This window comes from Anabrus simplex, chromosome 1 (assembly GCF_040414725.1).
Source record: "Anabrus simplex isolate iqAnaSimp1 chromosome 1, ASM4041472v1, whole genome shotgun sequence".
Taxonomy (NCBI): Eukaryota; Metazoa; Arthropoda; class Insecta; order Orthoptera; family Tettigoniidae; genus Anabrus; species Anabrus simplex.
Window position 1 is genome coordinate 939,235,975 of NC_090265.1, and position 24,932 is coordinate 939,260,906.

At 41.5% G+C, this 24,932-nt stretch overlaps 1 protein-coding gene across 1 annotated transcript; it reads left to right on the top strand.

The window, feature by feature from the left end:
* The first annotated feature begins 1,790 nt into the window (after nt 1-1,790).
* On the top strand, nt 1,791-23,674 carry LOC136857766 (uncharacterized). Its single transcript, XM_067136673.2, has 2 exons — nt 1,791-2,045; nt 23,132-23,674. Exons 1-2 carry the CDS (start codon nt 1,823-1,825, stop codon nt 23,647-23,649), a joined length of 741 nt encoding a protein of 246 aa, XP_066992774.2. The 5' UTR covers nt 1,791-1,822; the 3' UTR covers nt 23,650-23,674.
* The last annotated feature ends 1,258 nt before the right edge of the window (nt 23,675-24,932 follow it).

The following is a 24,932-nucleotide window of genomic DNA, read 5'->3' on the forward strand; positions in this document are numbered from 1 at the left end:
TTCCCCCCGTGCCGAACCCGATCCACCTCATTAGATCCTCTCCCCTCACCTATCTTCCCTGATGGGTTCTTCCTATTCCTCTCATGACTCTGTTTCACCTCCCTTTTTCTATCTTCTGCTCTGCGTTTCTTTTTGCAAGTTTTACCTTTCAGTTTCCACGTACCTCTACCTCCTCTGTAAAACGTCGCTTTTTCCCCATCTTCTCTCTGCTGTTCTAAAAACAGTGCCTCGTACCGATTCCTCACCGATATCTCTCCTGAACGTTCCCCGCGGACTAGATCCTTAGCTCTCTGAACAATAGTCCACCTGTCTTCCGCAACCCCTCTCCTTCCTTTTTCTCGGACTTGTCTGCTTACTGTACCTTGTAGATTGTGTGAGGGAAGTCTACATTCATTCCTGCCCTCCGTTATAATCCTACTTGTCTCCCTCAAACCCTCTATCTCTTTCCACACATCCCTTAATGCCCGCTCAAACCCGCACTCATTGTAATGGTTAACATTCACCTAAATGTACAGCAGTCTGGGTAATTTTGCAGCATGGTGTGGCTAATTCTTCAGTAGCCGTTAATCCATTGCTAATAACAGTGCAAATAATTCTAACTGAAATCAGTAATAAATTTTGTAAAAGTACTCACCTTGAAGAAGCCTGTATTCTAATACAATAAACAGGTTAAGTACTGAAGTTTCTTGGTGCTACAACCAAGGGGATTCAGTACATGATTTACAACATTTACTATCAGAGTACAAGATGTTTAGAGGATGTAATAAGCTGATCAGACGTTCTCTTCATCATTGGGTAAAGCCATAGTAAAGTTACTTCTCAGTTACTGCGGAATTAACCGAACTGCGGATTTAGCCAAGCTTCCCCTACACACGTGGAATCCGCTTTCTTTTCTTTGTTCACAGAATGGGGAAACTGGATCCTGTTCGGGGGTTATGGGTTCATCCACTAACTGAAAGATGAGTTGAGTTGGGCCTTTTGGAACCGTTTCTCAATTAATGATGTAAAGAAGATTTTAAATTATTTTAGAATAAGCTTTCTTTTGAAGAAATTGGTGGAACAGACACTAGAGCTTCAACTCAAATGGAAAGATTTCGTACAGAACAATCGTTCTTCAACCGCCGGACTGAGTGGCTGTCTGCAGAGCGCGACCTTTCTGAGCCCAAGTAGGCTGGTTCGAACCCAACTCAGAACGGTGGTGTTCAAATACGCCAGCCTCGTGTCGGTAGACTTACCGGCATGAAAAGGAACTCCAGCGAGATAAAATTGCTACATCTCCAACGTCTCCGAAAAATTAAACGTAGTTAAAGGGACGTAAAATTATTATTATTATTACTATTATTATTATTATTATTATTATTATTATTATTATTATTATTATTATTACTATTATTTAACCACCACTTTCCCTGTGTACGGCAACTGTAACATCCATTCGACTCATTTGACTACTTTTCACTCACGCACGGAAACGAAACGCATGTCAACAGTCCACTTACTTCTGTAAATTACTGGACCATCAGTTTACCAAATGGTGTGAAAAGGTTCTAACACTTTTAAGTAGACAATCTTGGACACAAAATTCTTGAGTAATTAAAATGGAAATATATGTTTCGAAATTTAGAGGAAGGGTATCTTCTGCCATTGGGGATAATTTCACAATAGGGCAACGAACTCTATGGTCTGTAATGAATAGTTTGAATTCAGAATAGAATGTTTCAAAGCATTCCAATCGTCGACCTTGAGATTATACATATCAATAACCTCTACCCTAGCGTGTCTGCCAACTCGTCAACAGCTCTGTTGTATTGCTCTGAAGACCATGATCGGAAGTGTTTTACTTTTGACAGCCACTCTGTTGGTTGCCGTTGAGACGAATGTCCTCATTCAGGTAGATATCAGCCGTCCAAAATACATTACCAATAATGGTAAAACAGAATTCGTTGATTCTACGGCCGAGGTGCAATGTTCTCCTCCAAACCTGTGCCGGTCAGAGCTGAAGGGAAGGCGTTTCGTGCTCAACACTTTGCCAGCGGTAATGCAAGGTAAGTCACTAATAATAATAATAATAATAATAATAATAATAATAATAATAATAATAATAATAATAATAATAGCGACTGGCTGAGTGGCTCATATTATAGATCCGCTGGCCTTCTGAGCCCGAATTAGTGGGTTCGATCTCGGCTCAGTTGGATAGTATTTGAACGTGTTCAAATACGCCGACCTCCTGCCAGTAGATTTACGGGTGCGAAAAAGAACTGCGAGACAAGATTCCAAAAAACCGTAAAAGTACTTACTGGGACGTAAAATCAAATAACGATAACGCTATGCATGGAACGTTACTTCATCTTTCACTAGACGTCAGAATCACGGACCTTGTCCTGTTCTGTAACATACCACTTAATCTGTTGATGTGGATTTCTCACGTTTACCACTCGTGCATGGCAAATGACTGGCGAAGAAGTAATCCGTATGTGAAGTGGATCTGAAGACGGCAGATGCAAAGTGGGTCTTGGCCCATAAGTGCCGCGGCTGGTCCGTGGTTCAACAGCTCTGCATTCTGACCGGCCAACCGAGCAGAGAAGGAGTGGCCACGGCTCTACGCCACTGCATTTGGGAGACGGGACAGGGCTGGACCTCACGGCTGGTCCCAAACCGTCGGCTGTCTTGATAATGGTTTTCCGTGGTTTTCCATCCTCCTGCTCTAAGACGAATACCGGGACAGTTCCTAGTATAGGCCACGGCCGCCAACCCCGTCAACTTCACCGTAACAAATCTCCCGGCCTGAGAGACGGCGTCACAGTCTAAGAGGCCCGCCTCCCCCTTCAGGGGAGGAATGAAAACATTTTAGTAGTAGTAGTGGATCTGAACGGAGACGGAAGGGGATCTGGTGTGACGTTATCATCGACATAGTCAATGGTTTTGTACAACAATACAGTCGTTTATCATATCCCGTTCTCTACAGCTGTCGATATTGTCAGTCACCTTCCTCAATATTACTTTCATTCTTGTCTCCATTATCATCATATAAATTATAGTTCTTCTATGTCTTCCTCTTATTTGTCTCTCTGATGGTATCCAGTTTAACGTTTTCTTAGGCGCCGATCTTCTTTCACACGCTGCACAGAACCATATCACCTTCACCTCTTTGCTCCCACAGTGTCAATTTTATTCGTGGCAGTGTGAGTTCTGTTATGAATATCTTCATTTCTTATTCTACTGAGCAAGGTGGCCGTGCGGTTAGGGTCGCGTAGCTGTGAGGTTGAATTCGGGAGATGGTGGATTCGAATCCTACCACTAGAAGCCCTGAAGATGGTTTTCCGTGGTTCCCCATTTTCACACCAGGCAAATGCTGGAGCTTCTTGCTCAATTTCAATACAATTGAGTATGTAAGAATGTTTGCTCTGGAGCAGCCTTCACTAGCTCTTTTATTTGTATTTCCTGCTCTTGATTTGCACCGTATTATTATTATTATTATTATTATTATTATTATTATTATTATTATTATTATTATTATTATTATTATTATTATTATTATTATTATATGTATGTATGTATCACTCAAAGATAAAAATTCATGAAAATAAACAAATTTCTCGGGGCCAAATACTCAGCGGAGACTAATTAGGCCTACATACTTTATTCACTGAAACGTAGCTACTGACGAACAACTCCACAAGTAGAGAAAATGATTTTTCTTTTGTATGGTGGGTGTTCTTTGGTAGCCGTAGTTCTGAGAGGTATTTCTTTTCTTTTTAACAGCTCTAAAGCAGTAGACACTAACTGACAGGCTCTGTTACGAATCCGGACCAGAGCGCTTACTTCACTGTCCCCGCTGGTCAAACAGTGACTAAAAATTGATAACTGTCTAAATTATTGCTTTGTTCTATTTTACTAATTCAGCTCACATCCCCAAAATGCGCCGTGTTATTATTATCCCCAAAATGACGAGTGTATCCATTATCGTGTGTTCAAGTAGGAAATTTAGTACTGCGACTTCGTTTACTAAATGGTGATCCTGTTGATTAAATTTACTTTTGCACGAAGCGCTAGTGTGTTTATGGATCTTGTTATTATCCGAAGATCATGTCTCTATTTGCTTTTGCACGAAGCGCTAGTGTGTTTATGGATCTTGTTATTATCCGAAGATCATGTCTCTATTTGCTTTTGCACGAAGCGCTAGTGTGTTTATGGATCTTGTTATTATCCGAAGATCATGTCTCTATTTGCTTTTGCACGAAGCGCTAGTGTGTTTATGGATCTTGTTATTATCCGAAGGTCATGTCTCTATTTGCTTTTGCACGAAGCGCTAGTGTGTTTATGGATCTTGTTATTATCCGAAGGTCATGTCTCTATTTGCTTTTGCACGAAGCGCTAGTGTGTTAATGGATCTTGTTATTATCCGAAGGTCATGTCTTTATGTTTAGAACCTATGTTGATTTTATAAAACGGTCATATTGTTCTTAGAAAACTCTCTTCGTATCTTCGATCCAAAAAATTCTACCGAGATTAGAATTGTTATTAAATGAAATGTCTTATCATTTCGAGAAAAGGAAAGTAATTTCCATTTTCTTATTGTTCGTTCTATGCCAATGAAAATGAAAACCTACAACCTGTTTTCCAGTCATCCTGCGGCGAAGATAGGAATTGTGCCGGCTGCCGAGGCCTGTCGCACACCTCTGGGGCAATGATTAATGACTGACAGATGAAATGATATTGGAGAGTGTTACTGAAATGAAAAACAGGGAAAACCGGAGTACCCGTAGAAAAACCTGTCCCGCCTCCGCTTTGTCCAGCACAAATCTCACATGGAGTGAACGGGATTTGGACCTCAGAACCCAGCGGTGAGAGGCCGACGCGCTGCAGCCTGAGCTACGGAGGCTTTTCTATGTCAATATAAACAGAAAAAAAATCGTTCTCAGGATTAAAACCTTAATTGTCCTCCTCTAGGATTGTCAACAGGCTAATATATTTCATAATACAAAAATATTTCAGTGATATGGTGGGAATGGAAATGTAACTCAAATGTCATTTGTTACTAAGTTAATGTTCTTCATCTTATCCAGTGCCTTTGCTGATGAGATGTAGTGTTTACATGCACTACGTCTTCTGATGTGGGCTAGAATATATTTGTTACTTTCATTGACCTGTCTCAGTCTCATCCTGGCCTTTGACCATATGAAAGTGACCGAGATATGAGCGATGCTAGTAATACCATTCCTTATGCAAGCAGTCCCTATTATGAATGGTGTGGAAATACCACTCATAGGGGCGGTTGGTGCATGCATTTCAGTGGGCTTGGTAGACTGATACGTAATAGCAACGTGAAACTACCTCACTCATCATTTCCCTAGTATGCCTCTTCAGTGTCACCTAGGCTATCCATGACAGCTGTTGGCGGAGCTGTGAGGATGAAACCAGGCTTCGGCCCGAATACCCAACACAACAACAGCTTATCCAGGTTAATTTTGGTTGTGGCCGGGATTTCAAGGCCGGATAACCTTCCAGACGCGGTACCGAGCTCGATAGCTGCAGTCGCTTAAGTGCGGCCAGTATCCCTTATTCGGGAGATAGTAGGTTCGAACCCCACTGTTGGCAGCCCTGAAAATGGTTTTCCGTGGTTTCCCATTTTCACACCAGGCAAATGCTGGGGCTGTACCTTAATTAAGGCCACGGCCGCTTCCTTCCCACTCCTAGCCCTTTCCTGTCCCGTCGCCGCCATAAGACCTATCTGTGTCGGTGCGACGTAAAAGCCTTCCAGACGCCACGTGGTTTCCTCAGTTGAAATTTCCAACTCAGGATCAACCAGGATTCGAACCTAGGCCATCCAGGACAAAGGCAACAGGTATACCACTGTAATCACGTCGCCCTCGCACTGGTTGCCAAATTAATAAACTAACATGTAAATAAATTACCGTGTTCCTTGGCAGTTTTTCAATCAACTTATACCAAAGTTATGTACGTTCTTTTGTTCAATATACTCCTATGAAACTGCATTCCGAAACAATCACTTTATGAGAAACGAATTTAGATCACGGATCACTTAAAAGAAACTTGCTCAAAACATCTTGTACTAATTTATCCCGATTTCAGATAAACTGTGTGAGGTAAAAAACTACCGCTTTCCATACTGAATGACTGGTTAGACTTACTAATAACGTTAATGTAAAAAATTCACTTTATAGTATATAACTAAGCACGGTATCCGTTACATCTCATATCTTTTATTTACTGTTGAATACTTATGTCATCCTATGCATATCTGCAATAATATGTTTGTAACTAGCTGTGTGGCCGCAATTACTTCCACAATACTAACTTTAACTGATCATTGAGGATGTTTTCTGTATTAATCATATGAAAGAGTTATCCTTCATAACATACACTATTTCTTATAATCTTCGACGAACACTACCTAGTCGTGCAACATAAATTAATAATAATAATAATAATAATAATAATAATAATAATAATAATAATAATAATAATAATAATAATAATAATAATAATAATAATAATAATAATAATCCGTTATTATAGGCTCGGCTATACATGGGCTGTTATCAGAACGCCTAGTGCTATAAGAAATACATTGGTTACATTTAAGCCAATAGCATTCGAACAAATCATCGGATAAACATGTAATTTGAAATTTCGGTTCGGAAATATACTGTTTAAATCTGTTAGCATGGGTTATACGCATGTAGCTCATGAGGAACGTGAAATTAAACAGATCGCCTAGTGCCATAAGAAATACATTGGTTACATTTAAGCCCCTAACAGTCGAACAAATTATCGGATAAACATGTGACTTTAAATTGTTCGAAAATATACCGTTTGAATCTGTTGACATGGGTTATAAGCATGTAGCTCATACGGAAAATGAAATTAAACAGAACGCCTAGTTTTATAAGAAATACATTGGTTACATTTAAGCCCTAGCTGTAAACAAATTATCGGATGACCATATAACTTGAAATTTCGGTTCGGAAATATACAATTTGAATCTGTTGGCGTGGGTTATAAACTTGTAGCTTATGCAGGAGCGAAATTAAACAGAACGCCTAGGGCCATGAGCCGAAAAAAAATCGTGCTACACATATGATAGGAAATGGAACTCAGGGGTCACATCTTATCAGACGGGCAAAAGGGCAAAGTGACTCTTCCTCCTCCTCCTCCTCCTGCTCCTTTTCCTAGGGATAAAGGGCTAAAGGGCTAATGGGTTAAACAGCTAATGGGCTAATGGGCTAATGGGCTAAAGGGCTAAAGGGCTTTGCCGGGCTGAGTGGCTCAGACGGTTAAGGCGCTGGCCTTCTAACCCCAACTTGGCAGGTTCGATCCTGGCTCAGTCCGGTGGTATTTGAAGGTGCTCAAATACGACAGCCCCGTGTCGGTAGATTTACTGGCACGTAAAAGAACTCCTGCGGGACTAAATTCCGGCACCTCGGCGTCTGCGAAGACCTTACAAAGTAGTTAGTGGGACGTAAAGCAAATAACATTAATTAGCTAAAGGGCTAAAGGGCTAAGGGCCCAAAGGGCTAATGGGCTAGTGAGATAAAGGGCAAACAGGAAAATGTCTAAAGAGCAAAAGGGCTTACACTTTTTGTAGTACTTATGGTGCTTCTCCTCCCTTTATCCGGGCTTGAGACCGGCTCTACAGCTAGAGGCGGAGTTAACACCCTAAGGAAGGGAGAATGTTTGAAAAGAGTTTGTACCAATATAGGTAATCGATTTACTATATGCTACAGAAGGATGACTTAGATGAGGGTGAAGGTGAGGGCTGGGAATGTAGGAAGGTGTTTAGGTTGTTGTGCTGTCGAGAGAGAGCGTAAGGTAAGGTCTTTACTTTGAAGAGCTATTACTCAATAATACATTTACAACGTAATTCTTGCTCTATTTTGAAAATATCTTTTTTACGTCTGTGTAACCAGCATCTTGATAGACCCTTAGAAGTTGCAAACGTTTTACGAGTAGGTTGGAGTTTTACATTATCTTACGTCTACATGGGGTAACAGAGGCTTGTTGTGAACTTTCAGCCTATATGCAGACAGTTGATGTGTAGGGACGTGTTTAAATGTAACACGTTCTTCAGCAGTAGCGTTTCCAGGAACAAACATAACTTGATTCGATAGCAATGAAGGGTTGACATTTTCTTTTACTTCATCTTGCATCTCTTCTTGAGTTGTTTGCACGGCGACAGAACGTGTAGTAGGCTTAGAAAATGAAGTAATATCATAAAGCTCTAATGGCAATGAAACATTGAGATCTTCTTTTTCTTCTCCTCCTTTTCCTTTATTATCACTATTATTATCAGCATCGTTATCGTTATTATCATAATCATGATCTTGCCTCTCTTAATCTCGAAATGAGCGCTTAGTAAGAGAACTTGTAGCAGGCCTAGACAACAAGGGAGAATTAAAAATCCTTCTCAGAGGTGTACTTTTTAAAAATAAATCAGTGTTTGCTTGACTGCGGTTGAGCTCTTTGTATTTTCTTCTCGATGATGCTACATTAACACGCGGCTTCGTGATGCTGTGCGTTTTATGCGTTCTTGAACTCTCTTCTACAATGTTTGCATTGAAAAATTGTCCTACATGATATTTCATGACACTTCTTGTGATAGCCTCGAGAAAATGGTTTTCCACACTCTTTGCATATACAGCTAGAAATTGTTTTTTCCTTGACGGACTTTATCTTCTGCTAACAGATTCTTCTTTAAAAGATATAAGTTAAATCTACTAAACACGTGTTACTCTCTACTTCGATGATGCGAACAGCTTAACGATTAACAGTAAACTAACACAAAATTGTATAACCAAGGTGGAAACTGAGGTTTAGCCCCGTCAAGATGGCAGCAGTGCTGACGTGCTATGGACTGCTGGAAGTGGAAGGAGGGAGAGGAGAGTATGGGGCGCGGAGAAAGGAGAAGACGCGGAACCGGTCTGCTAGTTACGTATTAGAGGCGAATGGGTGGGTTGTTTTGTGAATGGACTGTTACAAAACGAAACCAGCTGTGATCGTTAATTGTTGGTGGATTTCTTCGGTTTTTCGGCGGAAAATCCAACTAGGATAGATCGCATAGTTTTCGAACACATTAGAAAAAATCTACTTGATAAAGACGTTCATGTTGAAGAGTATAGAACTCTTATGGCAGATGAAGAAGTCACCGATGAATATGATACTGAAAGTGATTTGGGGAATGATCCAGAGATATAGCTATAAAATGAGAGACTTCAGAAAGCGGTCCTGCATTATGTGGCACTGACGAGAGCAGTAGTTCCTCGTATTATCCAACACCACCAAAGAAGAATAGAACAAAATTTCCTGAAGGTTACTTGGCTTATGCTTACAAACTCCGGACGAAGCAGCCAAGAGGAAATGATCCTCCACAATAGTGCCCTCCTGGAATAGCCCTAGAGTCAATTATTTGCTACCGTAATGGCACGAAAAATACAAATAAGATACAAGACAGTTTGGCAAAACTTTGAAAAGACGCTGAAACGACATGCTAGAAACAGAAAAGTGCTACAACAAAGAATAAATATCGAGGTACGTGATCACTTCATTGCAATGTGAAAATAACATGGAATTATACACGACCGAACGCTACGAATCTAGGCGTTGTCTCTCAAAGCACGAAATGCTCCAAACAACACCGTAACATTCAAAGCTTCCAAATTATGGCTGCAGCGGTTCAAGAGAAAACAAAATTGTTTCCCGAAAGATCACGTATAAAGTTGGCAGCAGATTTGTTGGTGATGCCGCTGATATACAAGAGAAAGCTGATGGGTTAACGAAGCAAAGACGATTGATGGTACCGTGGATTCAGTTGCAGCAACCACCCATTCACACTTGATAATGCCTGTTGTTGTAATGGATGATACCTTTCTTCCGCACATGTATGTTCTTGTCTGGGAACCCATTGGGAAATTTCCAGTAAGCATGACACTTGAATTACCCAATGTAAAAGCATATGCTAGTAAATCACCAAACATGACAAAACGGATGTGAAAGTGTTCCTGAGAAAGGTATTATGACCGAATTTACACGGCAGAGATCGAATTCTTCTCTTGGTTGATTCATGGACAGTATATAAAGATGATGCTATATACAATGAGACAGTTCCAGAAGATGTTTAATTTCACAAAAGTTGGTACCTGGAAAATGCACTGGACTGGTACAACTAGCGGACGTTTTCGCTTTCCGTCCATTCAAAAGTATGGTACGATCACAGATGCGATAGTGTTTTCTTCCACAGTTAAAGTGTGGCAAAGAGAACAATGTGTTCCCATTTAACCATTTGTTCACTTCCAATTTTCGACTAATAGATTCAAACAGTTGATTCGATTTGCTTTCTTCAAATGCGGTTACACTGATTAATATCCAGGATTATTTCAGACACCTCCCGAATTCTGTTTCGAGAGTGGTTTGGAAGAAGAATGTTTCAAAGGTGACTGTGTTCAGCTTGCCTTCATTCGATATGCTCACTGTGGAAAATGTTTGTGTCTAGACCACGGACTACTTATCGACCTTCACATCATCTGCACTTGAACTACCATGAGTGCGTAATGTATTTTATTTCAATTATTTAAACGTTACTGAATGAATTTCCTCGACCATCTATAATATTCAGCCGCGTTTGGACTAATCTGCATGAGGACTGCTGTCATTATGTGTACTCATAGTCTATATTTGGCAGCTTGTATGTGATTCTTGCCCATGGCAGCTGTCATTTGTATTGTACGCATATTTCGATATTGTCTATTCAACACACTATATAGATTCATAATGTGCGCGACAGCGGTGGGATACCCTTCCTTGTGAGTGTACAGGCCATAGCCACTAACACCTTTGTACATAGAAAAATGGTGTGTATTCACCTTTTTCCGTAGCAATTGAAATGAATACTGAAAGGAAATTTGGTATGACAAGGGCATAATTCCTTTGTAGTATGCCTACATATTTAGAAATCACATAAACCTATACCATTATATATAATTAATTATTCAAAAGCCGTTTCCCTGATAATTTCCAAACACATGAGTATTATTCTATAATACTTTTCGTTATGACTAATAATGTTATAGCTACAACCCGTACTAGCATCCGTGAAGTCCACCAAGTATAAATATGTATTTCATTTTATTTTATTATTATTTATCGATACGGCCACCTGTGGGCCACGTTTACACAATCTTCCTTCTGTCACGCAGACCGATACCCTTCTCTCTACACTCTCGCCAAAGATTCTTGAGTCTTTGACTTCTTCTTGCACGCTCTTCCACCGAGTTGTTCCGTGGCTTAGCACGTTGCTCTTCAGACGCAACCGTCATTCCCGCAACCTTCTTCCTAAATGATGTCCTTTTATATCCTCCTCCTTGATACCTATTTCTGCCAAGTCATTGTGTACCTGTGTAAGCCATCCCGGTTGCTTTTTCCACTTTTCCTGCAGAAGAAGTATCCTGTTGGCCAATCTCTTAAGGTTCGTTCTTTTGCTATGCCCATAAAATGTCAGTATGCTTTTCCTCACCACAGTCGTGATTCTTTTTACTGTCTTGTAGAGCTCCAAATTCGATCTTAACCGAAATGTGTTTGCGTAACTCGTCGACTTTCTTGGGCCTAATATTTTTCGTAAGAATCTTCTTTCTCTTTTTTCAAGGACTGGGTCAGCCATCCTCGTCAAGGTTTCCGCTCCATAAAGGCACTCCATTCTAACCACTATGCAGTAATGTTTAACTCGGCCTGAATTGAGAGGGACTTGGACTTATAGGTGTCATGGCATAGTCTGAATGCCAAATCCATCCTTCTCACACCCTCCTTTAATCCCTCCCTTTCGTCTCCATCGGGGGTGAGTATTTCTCCCAGGTATTTCAATTTTTGCACATGCTGGATATCCCCATAAAATGTAACAAGTCTGTCCGTGTCGCCTTTTTTATAGAATCCATAATGTTGCCTTTTCGAAGGAAATTATTAACCCTATTTTGATTGCAATATTTTGTAGTTCTTCAACTTGTTTCTTGGCTGTTTGACGGTTGTCTGTAATAGGAATGACGTCGTCTGCGAAGGCAAAGCAGTTCAACATCATCGCATTTTTTCCACAAGTTATCTTTACCCCATTCTTCATTCCATTTTCAGTCATTCTCAACCTCCATTCCCTAATAACTTTTTCTAAAATGCAATTAAAGTGTAGTGGAGAAAGGCTGTCTCCTTGCCAATAATTTTGACTTGAGAAAAGGTGTTTGGAAGAGATTGTCGAATTATGGCCAGAGATTTCTCACCCACTGCAAACTCCTGCAGAACGTTCATGAGCACTCCACGATCTATGGAGCAGGTAGGGACTATCTTCGGAGGCAGCCCTGCCCAGGGAGTTGCGCGCCTGCTGTGAGTCCCAGAGCACACTGACCCGTTGTGTATCATCTGGTAAGGATCTCAGCTCAGGGTTACAAGTGAAGAACTCAACGTCAGTGAAGGCGGAGATGAAGACCATTGGTAAGGCAGAACTGGCGGGAGAGGCATCTTTGCTTTTGGTGATAGTAATAAAAAGCATTCACGAAGATAGTCAACAGCTTCAGCAGCGGATGAGTAATTTGGATCCCAACGGTGAAGAAGGTGGAAGAACTATCTTTGAAATATAAATCCACACATGTCTGATCCCCCAGCAGGCGGTGTTGTGGTCAGCGTCTGTATCCAGGTCAGGGTCGGCTGTATAAGCATGCTCCAGGTCTTACGAATCTGGTTCTAATTTTTGTGGGACCTACGGGTTCCACACTCATGTGACATGAAGTTATTTTATAGTTAATGTTTTCATTAATTTTCATTTGAAACTATTTTTTAAACTTACCCAATGAAGCTAGCTCAATAATTCTAGTCCCTATGAAATATACATGCATGCAAATTTTCATCTTAACATCTTAAACACTTTCAGAATTATCAGAGAAACACTTCTGAAAATCAAAAGTTACGCGAAACGAGCAACAAAAATAGGTAAGAAAGTGTAAGAGAGGGCCGTGAGCCCTAACTTCGCCACATACAAAGGCATAAAATAAATAAATAAAATAATAAAGGGCTTGCTTGGCTGAGAGGGCTTCACGTTTTTGGTCATAACTCCAAAAGTATCGGGTTATTAACAAAACTTTTCCACTGTTATAAAGAGAAAAGTTCGATTTGAAATGAAAAAAAAGAATAAATTGAAAAATCGCATTTTTGGTCGGTTAAAGGTGTTGGTCTACCCTTAATAATAATAACGTTATTGGCTTTATGTCCCACTGACTACGTTTACGATTTACGGAGACGCTGAGGTGCCGGAATTTAGTTCCGCAGGAGTTCTTTTACGTGCCAGTAAATCTACCGACATGAGGCTGACGTATTTGAGCACCTTCAAATACCACCGGACTGAGCCAGGATTGAACCTGCCAAATTTCGGTCAGAAGGCCAGCCACTCAACCGTCTGAGGTACTCAGCCTGGCGGTCTACCCTTAAGTCTGCCAAGTTTCGCGGGACCCGTTTGGAATGCCGGACTTGACAAGTGTATATCACTGTGTTGTGTGTTAGTGTAGCTACGTAGTTCGTTCAGCGTAGCTCAGTTGTTAGCGATACAAGCAGCAGGAAAATAAGCAAACCACCTGTAACGGAAATCGAGGAATGATTAAGAAGTTGTGGTTTTATACTAAAGGAAGGGTCCAACTCCAGCTCGTAAGCTGCAGGTGCTTAAGTAAGACCGGTATCCAGTATTCGGAAAATAGTGGTTTCGAGCCCCACTGTCGGCAGCCCTGAAGATGGTTTTCCGTAGTTTCCCATTTTCACACCAGGCAAATGCTGGGTCTGTACGTTAATTAAGGCCACGGCCGCTTCCTTCCCATTCCTAGCCATTTCCTATCCCATCGTCGCCATAAGACCTATCTGTGTCGGTGCGACGTAAAAGATTGTAAAAAAAAAACATTTAATTTATGAGCATCTATCAAAGAAGCTAGTAGGTTCTTCGCGATGCATTTTTTGTAAAAAGCACGCATGCAGTACTCTCAAGTATGTAACGAGATGATTTAGAAGCCTTTCTCGAGGACCGTCGAGATTTTCTTCTGATGCCGCAGAGCGTAGTTCTCTGTGAAACGTAAAGAATTTCACCTTGTTTTCTTGACACGGCATAAGCCCAAAAGCCTACATCATGTCTATAAGTACGGGCCGTGAAAGCATCAAAGGCAACGATTTTTAAAATTAGGTCAAACATTGATTGAAATGATTAAAAAAATATTGCTCGTTGGATATTAAAAATGATATATTCTTTCGAGTCACAGTAGCCAAAGAAGTACGCTTACAAACATTCGCAGACAAAGTGAGCAGTAATTAGTTTTTCCGATATAGTGCATGCTATTCAGTATAGTACCTGTGTATGTATCACTGATATGTGGACAAATAATCTCAAGGGAATGAATGCACTATATAAATGTAGAGTGATATTAGAATAAATATACATTTTATTCATGTGTTCGGCGTACCACGACTGCACCCAAACTAGTGTAAATATTCGCAGTCAGTTAGAAGATAGTTTCAAAGGTCTAGGAGTTTGTCATGAGCATATTTGCAATATTACATTAATTTGTAACAGACCAAGAAAGAAATATCGTTAAGGCCCTCAGCATATACAAATAACAACTTTCATCTAGGACTGTTACTATTAATATGGTCTTGAGGCATGTTCTGAGCGCACCCGTTGTACGTTCAGTAAAATCTCTGGTTACCTATGAGTGAGATTACAATCACCATTAAAATAGTATGTTACCACTCAGTGGAATAGCTATTGTGAGATGCTGGAATCAATTCACTCTCATACAGATGCCATGAAGATTTTTAAAGAACGAAGGGCCCCTCTGATAAAATTCTAGGCTACTATCAGGACGTAACTTGCCAGCTTGTAGCGTTAAGATATTTAAGGAAGCCTTAATTTATATACCTTGAGGGTGAAGATGAGCCGATCTTAGAGCTACGTTTTCTAGCACAGTAGTGCGAATGTGTTGATCGCTTATAGAAATTCACGGAACGTTATAGCGATGCACCACCAAGTACTAACAGAGCAGTCATATGTGTACGTGACAATCTTAAGGTGTTCTCGAAGCAAGCATGGGCAAGTTAAAAGCGAAATATGTACACCTCTGCTTTATAGGTTACCAATTATGAACAAACTAGTGGTATGTAATTAGACAAATATTAAGGAAACTCATAAACGTTAACTATGATTATAAATTATCGTCACTGAAATTTACCAATGTTAGTTAAACCAGTAGGAACAAGTGATATATTATATAATTATTAACAAAGCAAAGCAAAGCAAAGTCATCTCCCTTCAAGAGGTGGAAGGTAAAGTTTTTGACTCTCCGTAACCTGGGCACTTGATGTGGTAGAGTGGTTAGCTCTACAGCCGGCCGCCTTTGCCCCCAGGAATGAACCTCGTACTCTATTTTAGTGTAGGCTGAGCGAACTTCAGGGCCATGTGCAACTCCGGAAGTGGAAATTACGTTTCTAAAATTTTACGACTTCCTGACGGGGATTCGAACCCGCGTCTTTCTGGGCGAACCGAGCACCCCTTTACCGCCTCGGCCAGGCAGCCCCTTAATCATTAACAAGGGGCCTCATATTTGAACCTGAAATGGGCTTCTTGGTTCCATCTATAACACTGCTTACCTCAATGTAATACTGAGTAGGAAGGATCGTAGGATACGTAATTTTTAAGAAAATAAGTTTTATGTTTAATGGAAGATCTTTAAGATCCATATAAATATCGACATATCCTCTGAACCGATAGGAAATAATTTTTTAAAAGATTGTCTTTGGTGGAGCATTGCCCCACACTCCACTAGGAAAAATTAGTCCATTATAAGCAAGATGCCGCCTCTGTGGTGTAGTGGTTAGCGTGATTAGCTGCCACCCCCGGAGGTCCGGGTTCGATTCCCGGCTCTGCCACGAAATTTGAAAAGTGGTACGAGGGCTGGAACGGGGTCCACTCAGCCTCGGGAGGTCAACTGAGTAGAGGTGGGTTCGATTCCCACCTCAGCCATCCTCGAAGTGGTTTTCCGTGGTTTCCCACTTCACCTCCAGGCGAATGCCGGGATGGTCCCTAACTTAAGGCCACGGCCGCTTCCTTCCCTCATCCTTGCCTATCCCTTCCAATCTTCCCATCCCCCTACAAGGCCCCTGTTCACCATAGCAGGTGAGGCCGCCTGGGCGAGGTACTGGTCATACTCCCCAGTTGTATCCCCCGACCAAGAGTCTGAAGCTCCAGGACACTGCCCTTGAGGCGGTAGAGGTGGGATCCCTCGCTGAGTCCGAGGGAAAAACCGAAACTGGAGGGTAAACAGATGATGATGATGATGATGATAAGCAAGATATGGCACAAATCTACTGAAATTACGAAAAATTCAGCATATTTGTGAAATACATTAGCGATTCCCCAGAAAATCTTTAAGCAAACTGGTTCATCAAAGTTGCATTTCATATTATTTTGCACAGAGGGTGGCAACAACGTTTACATTTAAACCTCACAAAGTCATAGATGTACAAAGTGTAAGCCCAACAGATCCAGCGGCAAGAAAACATTATTGCAATTGCTTTCTTCACTCTGTCAACAGCTGCGAATTAAATCCTGAATTAGGGCTGTTAACTGATGAGGCTAGGTTTTATTTGCACGGGTAGGTTCGCAGTCCGCCTCTGTGGTGTAGTGGTTAGTGTGATTAGCTGCCACCCCCCGGAGCCCGGGATCGATTCCCGGCTCTGCCACGAAATTTGAAACGTGGTACGAAGGCTGGAACGGGATCCACTCAATCTCGGGAGGTCAACTGAGTAGAGGTGGGTTCGATTCCCACCTCAGATATCCTGGAAGTGGTTTTCCGTGGTTTCCCACTTCTCCTCCAGGCAAATGCCGGGATGGTACCTAACTTAAGGCCACGGCCGCTTCCTTCTCTCTTCCCTGTCTATCCCTTCCAATATTCCCATACCCCCCAAGGCGCTTGTACAGCATAGCAGGTGAGGCCGCCTGGGCAAGGTACTGGTCATCCTCCCCAGTTGTATCCCCCGACCCTGAGTCTGAAGCTCCGGGACACTGAGGCGGTAGAGGTGGGATCCCTCGCTGAGTCCGAGGGAAAAACCAACCCTGGAGGGTAAACAGATTAAGAAAGAAAGAAAGTTCGCAAAATAATCGAGATTGATCACGTGTGAATCCAGGAATAATTCATGAAACTCTACTTCGTGCACTCAAAATAGGATTTTGGTGTGCTATTACAGCTAAAAGAATAACATTGTGGTGCCTTTTTTAACAACACCATTAAGTCTGACCGACACATAGAATCAACAATGAATGAATTTATTCAACTGACTGAATATGAAAGGTCGTTGAATATTTCGAGCAAGACAGCATGTACCGCTAATAATTCAATAACTGCAATGCTTGATGTTTTCGGGGACAATTAGTGTTATTTCATGGCCAGCTCGCTCTCACGATTTAACGTCTTATGACTATTATTTAGAGGGCAGTTTGAAATACACTGTGAATAGAAGTAACTCCTGCACCGGAAGTCCGAAGATTTATGGGGAAATATCATCACACGCTACAACGCTTGTCTACATGCTCAGTGAGAGCGTTAACATTTTCAACACTTACTGTAATGAGATAAATTGTTTCCCTATGTGGTTCGCCAATCTGATTATCCATTCATCGAAGCTGATAGGTTTTCTACGGGCGAACAGGGACGGCGTGAAGGCGACCGCGCTCTCCTTTACCGACACACGGAGTGCAGCAATACCGGCAAAACCTTGCTAGACTCGCCGTGTACCTTACTTGTGTATGATAGTAATGTTATTGGTTTAATCCCACTACCTACTTTCACGATCTTCAGAAAAACTAAGGTGCCGGAAATTTTGTCCCACAAGAGTTCCTTTAGGTGCCGATGAATCTAGCGACACGAGGCCGGCCTATCTGTCTTCTGTCTTTTTAGTGGTCATTCTGTCTTTATTCTTTATTTTCCTCCAGATCTACAGTATTTACTACTTTAGTGATCTATTATTGGAGAAAAATAACCGTGCCCAACCTAGGCAAGCTCATTCAACTTAAACACACCTAAATAAAAGCAATAATGAACCAATAATAATAATACTAATACAACAAAACAATATAATATTTCGAGTTAAATGGCCCACGGGTGACTCCTTTCCGGAGACCCAATAGCCATGGTAATAAATGAACTGGGTAAAATAACCTACAATAAGGTAAAATAAAACAACGGCAATTCAGCACATGATGGTTAAGGACCTCCATCTCTCTTCTGGCTGGACTCGCGAACCTAGCACATTCCAGAACGTATACCATCACTCATTGACCTACTCAGGTTCGCTGATACAGCCATAACATTATACCACGTCCACGTTAGTGTGCCGCATTCTCCTTGCTTTGCAGTTTCTGCATGAACTACTTCCTTGTTCCTAGCCATCATTACCTCACTCCACTCATTTTTCGTAACGTACATACAATAGAGCAGCAATAATCATCTTACTATTCACACATATATATATACTAAAATCACATCTTACCATACCCAAAATTTACCAACTATTCACTACCTCACTTTTCGACCCTCTTTCAATCACACTTCTTATTATAAACATAATCACTCTTAGCATCATTCACGGCCGGCGTATCTGAGCACATTAAATTTCAATCGGACTATGAAAGTACCTATTCCGTCAAGTTGGCCCCTGAAAGTGGATGGTCTACCATCTGAGTTACTCAGCCTGCCTTACTTGTTCACAGTGGAACAACTAGTTCGTACAATTCTTTTTAATATCTTGTAAGATGAGAGTAGCGAGAATTATTGCTGATACATACAGTACTGGGTGAGTTGGCCGTGCGGTTAGAGCTGCGCAGCTGTGCGCTTGCATCCGGGAGATAGTGGGTTCGAGCCCTACTGTCGGCAGCCCTGAAGATGGTTTCCCGTTTTTTCCCATTTTTACACCAGGCAAATGCTCGAGATGTACCTTAATTAAGCCCACGGCCACTTCCTTCTCACTCCTAGGACTTTCCTATTCCTTACAGCTCAATGCTACAAACAGGGGGACGGCATGGAGACAAGCAGGCTGATAGCAGTTGTCTAACGACTAGCCTACACCGTAAATCGGGGGCGGAGGTCACGCCTCTAGAAAATGTGCACGGAACTGGTGGACTGTCCGCCTCTGTGGTGTAGTGGTTAGCGTGATTAGCTGCCACCCCCGGAGGCCCGGGTTCGATTCCCGGCTCTGCCACGAAAATTTGAAAAGTGGTACGAGGGCTGGAACGGGGTCCACTCAGCCTCGGGAGGTCAACTGAGTAGAGGTGGGTTCGATTCCCACCTCAGCCATCCTCGAAGTGGTTTTCCGTGGTTTCCCACTTCTCCTCCAGGCGAATGTCGGGATGGTACCTAACTTAAGGCCACGGCCGCTTCCTTCCCTCTTCGTTGCCTATCCCTTCCAATCTTCCCATCCCTCCACAAGGCCCCTGTTCAGCATAGCAGGTGAGGCCGCCTGGGCGAGGTACTGGTCATACTCCCCAGTTGTATCCCCCGACCAAGAGTCTGAAGCTCCAGGACACTGCCCTTGAGGCGGTAGAGGTGGGATCCCTCGCTAAGTCCGAGGGAAAAACCGAACCTGGAGGGTAAACAGATGATGATGATGATGATGATGAACTGGTGGACTAACGCTAGCCGGGAGGTTTCATCTCTAGCCTCAACCTATCTGCTTTGCATGGCTCTATCACTCGATACATTTTCTTTACTGACATTAGTCATATTAAGATTGTAAACTTATATAGCCTTCTGCTAGAAATCTTCTCATGACCAACTTAGGCAGGCAGTTATAGGTATATTGATTTGCATTTTTTTTTCTGGCAACGAGAAAGATATTGTATATATTAGGTTAGATTTGTATTTATGTATCATTACTCCAAGGCGTTCTCAAGCTTATTCAGATTATGGATTTAATGTACATTCAGCAAAAGAAGCAACCTAGAGAAACTTTTATTTCGTATAGAGTAAAAATAAATTCAACAAAACTTTTTTGTTGTACACATCTGCTTCTTTGTATACAATAAAAGCTTTTCAAATTTATAGTACAACTCTGCATTGAGCTCAGGTGATATTCGCCCTCAGAATTTGGACGCGGGCCGAAAATCTTCCGTACTAATGTCCTCTGTTTTGTTTGTATCCTCTGTATATCACAGTGGTGAGCGAGGACCACGGACTCGTCGATCTACAAGGTGATCGGAAACAACGTGAACCGAGTATATGAACGTTAGAGAGTTGGTCATATTGATAAATAATTTGCACAATTAATTCGATATCTCACGCCGTTGTCATTTTATCAGCTGCTGAATTTAGCCAATCAGATCACTTCGCGAGGGAATTCAAATGCTTTGCGAGGCGGTGTTGATAAATCTGCACGTGACTTGAGAGCTGAGCCGAGAACCAGCATCAGACACAAACACTCTCTGGGCTTCAGCCAGTGCCACTGTAGCGCACTTGATACGGCGCGATCGTGTCAGCTCGGAGGTCCGCGTTTAAGCCCCTCTCTGGGCAAAGATTTTTCTTCGATTGGTACCCTCAAGCCAGTCTTAATTCATGTGCAGATTTAGCAGCATCGCCTCACAAGGCCCATTTGAATTCGTCTCATGCTTTTCCAACTCTTTCACTTGTTCGTGAATCATATTTTTAATCTGTTCAAATGGGCATACTTCTTCCACAACTTCCTTTACCATCCTCCTTATGACATTCACATCTTCCCAGCTCATATTGCCACTGGAAGTCGGGCCAGGGTTAATTTCCACGCACCCTATAACTATCCTTACCATAATCACCGCTACCGCCAATATCATCTCACCGTTCAAACTTATTTCCACTTCCTTCTCTTTTGGCTGTTTCCTTCTTCCTTCTCTCCTGCCATCTTCCAATAACTACCCGATATTGTTCCACACCAATCATCTCCCTATTGACTCTCGTCTTCCCTCTTGCACTTACCGCTCACACTCCACTCCCGCTCTACCTGCACACTCGACCCAGCACGTCTGCACTCGATGCTTGGTTAGGCTAGACTGCATTTGAATTCGTCGCGACTTGATTTGATTGGCTCAGTTCGGCATCTGATAAAATAACAATAACGATATACTATTTATCTGCATTTTCTCCTTTGAACTGCCCGCGCTAGTCATGATGGACAAAGATTGAGAATTCACAGACACAGCACTTCCATTTGTCGGTGCTAGTCCTGGACCTCGAGAAGGAAGACGGCACGATGAAGCGGAATGACATAGAAGAATCTCGTGTCTACAGAGAAATAATCGCCTTAAATACGTATATATATTTCTCTAGTAATAACGGTATTTATTAATTTACGGCAAATTTTACTGTTGATTTGTGTGAAAGCTATTATTATCCTCCATTTAGGTCAAAACTTACAAAGAAATTTCTTAGATACCATACCTACTTACTTACTTACTTACTTACTTACTTACTTACTTACTTACTTACTTACTTACTTACTTACTTACTTACTTACTTACTTACTTATTTACGAATGAGATACTCCGAGATAACCCAGCTATCATTTTCGCAAGCAAGGTCGATCAGACAATATCCAAAGACAACTTAATCTGTGAATTCACTATCGCTCTGCTTCTCTTCAGAACGATTTATCATTAGAATGCAAGGAAAGTGCTCTTAATTATCTTTTCGTACTTTTGTGCTTTGCATGCGTACAAATAGTTTCGATTTGTCTCTTTACATCACTACGGGAGTTGAAATGTCTTTGCGCATTAATATGATATTCACACAACATAAACTCAAAATATAGGTTAATGATTTAATTGTTCCATTTTTCATTGCCCCGTTCCATGGCTGTATGGCCAGTATACCAAACTTTAGCCCACGACGCCCCGGGTTCGATTACAGGCGTCATCAAGGTGTTTTAATCTTAGACTGTTAATTATCTTGGCTTGAGAGGGTTGTGTGCTTGTGACATTTACTGCTCGAAATCTGCGACGAAGAATCCACACGGAGCATTAAATACCCACGGTTTGTTAGATGAAGGAACAATTTCAAGGTTGTGTAGCGGCCGGTTGACATATTATGGTTCATTGTCCAGCGGTAAGCTTATATATCGCATCTCCGCCTGGCCAAAAGAGCTAATTTCTAGCGTGATTTATTTGATACTGGATGTTTTGACGCTCAGTAGCGCGGTCTTCACCTTGTGGCCACCTCACAGTCATGACAATGGACGCTCCGAAAAGCAGTAATCATATCTTGTGTGGCTACCTGATTCGGTACGGTTGAGGCTGCTTCAATTGTCGCGGATTTCAAGCAGTAAATGCTGCTCGTGTGACCAGAACCAAATTCGCAAGTTTCCCCATACACGGTAGATGATGCCCACCATACAAGTGCTACAGGAGACAACAAAAGCTACATAAAATTATTATTATTATTATTATTATTATTATTATTTATTTGTTCGTATCGGCCTACTAAGGACCATGTTATTTCAGCTGTCTTTTCTGGTCTTCGATCTTTGCCCAGTGCTCCTTCTTTCGTTGACGGTGTTGCTCTTTTCTTTCTTTTTTCCTCCGTCCACGTCTTTTCCGTCTTCAACTTTGGCCTTTCTTGAAAGCCCTGGTGGCATTTTAGTTTCCTCCTGAGTGGGTTGCGTTATTGTATATCTTCATAAGTGATCCCTATCAACTGTAGGTCTCTTTCCACTTCCTTAAACCAAGTCTTCCTATCTTCAAAATACGTAAAGATCTGGTTGGATAATCGTGTTGGTTTCATTCTCAGCAAGTGGCCATAAAATGCAATTCTCCTCTTCCGCATGAAATCAGAGATCCCATGGACATGAATATACAGCTCATGGTTATGCCGGCGCCTATATTCACCTTTTGCCTTTAATTGGGCCAAGAATTTTCCCTAAAAATCTTTCTTTAATTTCTAATTTTTCTATCAGTTCTTCCTTGTTCATAGCAAGACATTCCTCTCCATGCAAGTCCTCTGGTCCTATGACATTATGATTATGATTATGATTATGATTATGATTATGATTATGATTATGATTATGATTATGATTTATGTTTCAGGTCTCATAAAGATGGCAAACAATTGCAACGCAGAGATAGCAAGAATAGAATCTCCTGCTTCAATACAATCACCAAGTTCAACAACAGTATCTCCATGGAAAATATTTAAGGAAGGCATCAAAGCATCAAGAAAAAATCGTAGAAAGGAGAGAAGATGGAAGACATCTTCCTCCACCACAACAACGCTACCGACGACGACGATGACGACTACAACCAGAAGTTCAACGATAACCAAAACTACCCCCACCACCACCACCTCCCCCACCACCACCTCCACCACCTCTACTACCGAAGTACCATGGACTGAAACCACTACTACAGAGATGTTCGAAACTACTTCCATAGTCCCCGATGAAGAAATCTCGGACACGTACGGCACCACAGAGAAGGAAACAACACCTGACCTGGAGGGAGAGGACAATATCGAGAGTACAACAGGAAATATCTCAGCAGAAATAGAACTTTTACCAAATTTCACTTCAACATCAAGGCCCGGTATATTTTGGGGGTGGGGCTAAATATACGATGTTTTATTAACACCCACACAGCGCACAGAAATTATTTTACTGTTATGACACTCTCGTCTCCCAACAAATTTAAATTGGATCCTACCGTTTCCTGTGAGATATTCATTATGCTCCATTGTCTTCCTTTCTTGCACATTCGTGACGATATGTACAACCGGTGGTACACGCAAGTCATTTTCATGTACCACTGGTAGTAAAACACGTTGTTCTCCGATCCATTATGTACCACCGGTGGTACATATACGTCGTTCTCAGATCCATTACGTACCGGTGGTAGTGCATATACGCCGTTCTCTAAAATGTCGTATAACACCGGTGGTACACCAACGGACACAGAATAATATAGTTATCAATGTGTTGCCTGAGTTGAAGTTAGCAAACACGCGTGATCACCATACTGACTGTACTAAAAAAAATTGAGAATACTAACTGTAAACAAATATTTGCTGTGCATCATGCGCCTGAGGGAAGGGAGTGTATGTCATTCATATTTACTGCTTTCCTGACGTATCCACAAGCAGTATCAAAGGTTAGTTCTCTTCATTGTAAGCATTTTAAGTGAGAAGTAATTCGAGGTAGGAGAGGAGGGTCCTTCAAATTGCACCAAACACTGTGGACTTTGGTTCATTAGACTCTTCTACGGCAGTCGGAAACTATCTGATGTGTAGCGTTCTATCTATAATAAAAATGCCAAAACTTGTATTAATGTCCAAATAGACCAATTGAATGCCAGGGAAATTGCTTACAGAAAGAAAATTAAATTTTCGAGCCTGAAAATGTGGCGAATTAAAAGACGAATGGCTGAATTAACTACTCTCTGGTAGATAATAATTACTGTACTATGTTAACTGGTTTGCTAGACTGGCCTAGATAATTGTGTCTGTATAAACGACAGCGAGTTAAGGTTTCGGGTAACAAACTGCACAAACTACAAGACAACAAGCTAAATCATTTCCCTTTATCTTTCAGTTTCTTTCTCCACAAGCAATCGGTATTAATTTGTGATAAACACTTTCGACATTTTAATTCAACTGTATTATAAATTAACCCATAAGTATAATTAATGTATTTAATAATTTCGTGTGGATAGCCTGGTGGCCGTTTGTAAGGCAGACCCTCGGGTGAGAATGGGTGGCGTCTGCCGTGTATTGGAAACTGCGTATTAGTATGGTGAAGGACAGTGTTGTACGTGGTGTATGGGTTGCAGGAATATCGGTTACGGCACAAACACTCAGACCTCATAACGAGAAAATTAACAGCTTACGGTTAAAATC